An 880-nucleotide genomic window follows, 5' to 3' on the forward strand; every position below is an offset into this window, starting at 1 on the left:
GGGGGGGTCACAGACAGCATATTTTGCGCAGTTTTGGATTATGATGCTGCCCACACATGTTAAGCTGACTCAGAAGAAAAATAAAAGCAATCTAGGAAGGCAGCTCACTAGGGTTTGACACACAGCCACTGTATTTACCTGCATTGCCGTAAGATTTCGCCAGAAGCCACCCAACACTGGCGCAGATTTTGGCTCTGGGCAAATCATACTGATCCAATGGCTTTATATCCGGGACCACAAAAGTCTTCCTCATTGCATTCGAGTCCACCATAGCGGGTCCAAATCAGAAAAAAAGAGAGGAAGGCGAAACGAAATCAAACAGTCATCCTCTCCTTTCACGCGACCACAGCACTGGGACTGCGAAAGGCCGATATTTAGGGTAACGTTAGCGTTCCGGAGAAAAAAGAATGGAATTTACAATTTAATCCTCTCTAGGTCTTCTTTTCATACGTGTAGGTATGTTTTAGTCTATCGGAGCGACTAATGCAGCGATATTCCCGGCCCAGGGATGTTTCACTGTTTTCGACGCCGCTTCAGAGTCCACATCCCTCTAGCCGATACGCTCCGTAAGCGTCTGATTTCCAGGTACTCCATACTCCTGTCAATCATCCCGCCGGGCATCCAATCAGCTTCCAGAAGTTAGGACACAAAGTTGAGGGGGCGGGGCTAAGAACGTGAACTCGAGCAGCAGGTAGGAAGGCGCTTTAACTCATGGAAACAGGTGCAGGACAGGTAGAACTTCCCCAGACGTGTGCGAAAGGGAAATATTAGTCATTATGAACAGCGTAATGCATGTAATCGCCACGGCGTTACAATGCTAGACGGAGTATAGTGTCAACCGCACCAGATTTCTTGGAAATCATTTTTTGCATTTCTGTAC

The 880-nt window shown here is 47.4% G+C and overlaps 1 protein-coding gene across 3 annotated transcripts in view; it reads right to left on the bottom strand.

Annotated features, from left to right (window-relative positions):
* Positions 1-586, bottom strand: part of LOC107587945 (calmodulin-regulated spectrin-associated protein 3-like) — a 42,994-nt gene extending 42,408 nt beyond the window's left edge. For all 3 annotated transcript variants that reach the window (XM_016275917.1, XM_016275916.1, XM_016275915.1), the window contains exon 1: positions 139-586. In XM_016275917.1, the coding sequence (XP_016131403.1) occupies positions 139-271 (133 nt within the window). In that variant the 5' untranslated portion in view covers positions 272-586. The remainder of the gene's footprint in view (positions 1-138) is intronic.
* Between the last annotated feature and the right edge of the window lie 294 nt (positions 587-880).

This window comes from Sinocyclocheilus grahami, unplaced genomic scaffold (genome assembly GCF_001515645.1).
Source record: "Sinocyclocheilus grahami isolate Dianchi unplaced genomic scaffold, SAMN03320097.WGS_v1.1 scaffold97.1, whole genome shotgun sequence".
Taxonomy (NCBI): Eukaryota; Metazoa; Chordata; class Actinopteri; order Cypriniformes; family Cyprinidae; genus Sinocyclocheilus; species Sinocyclocheilus grahami.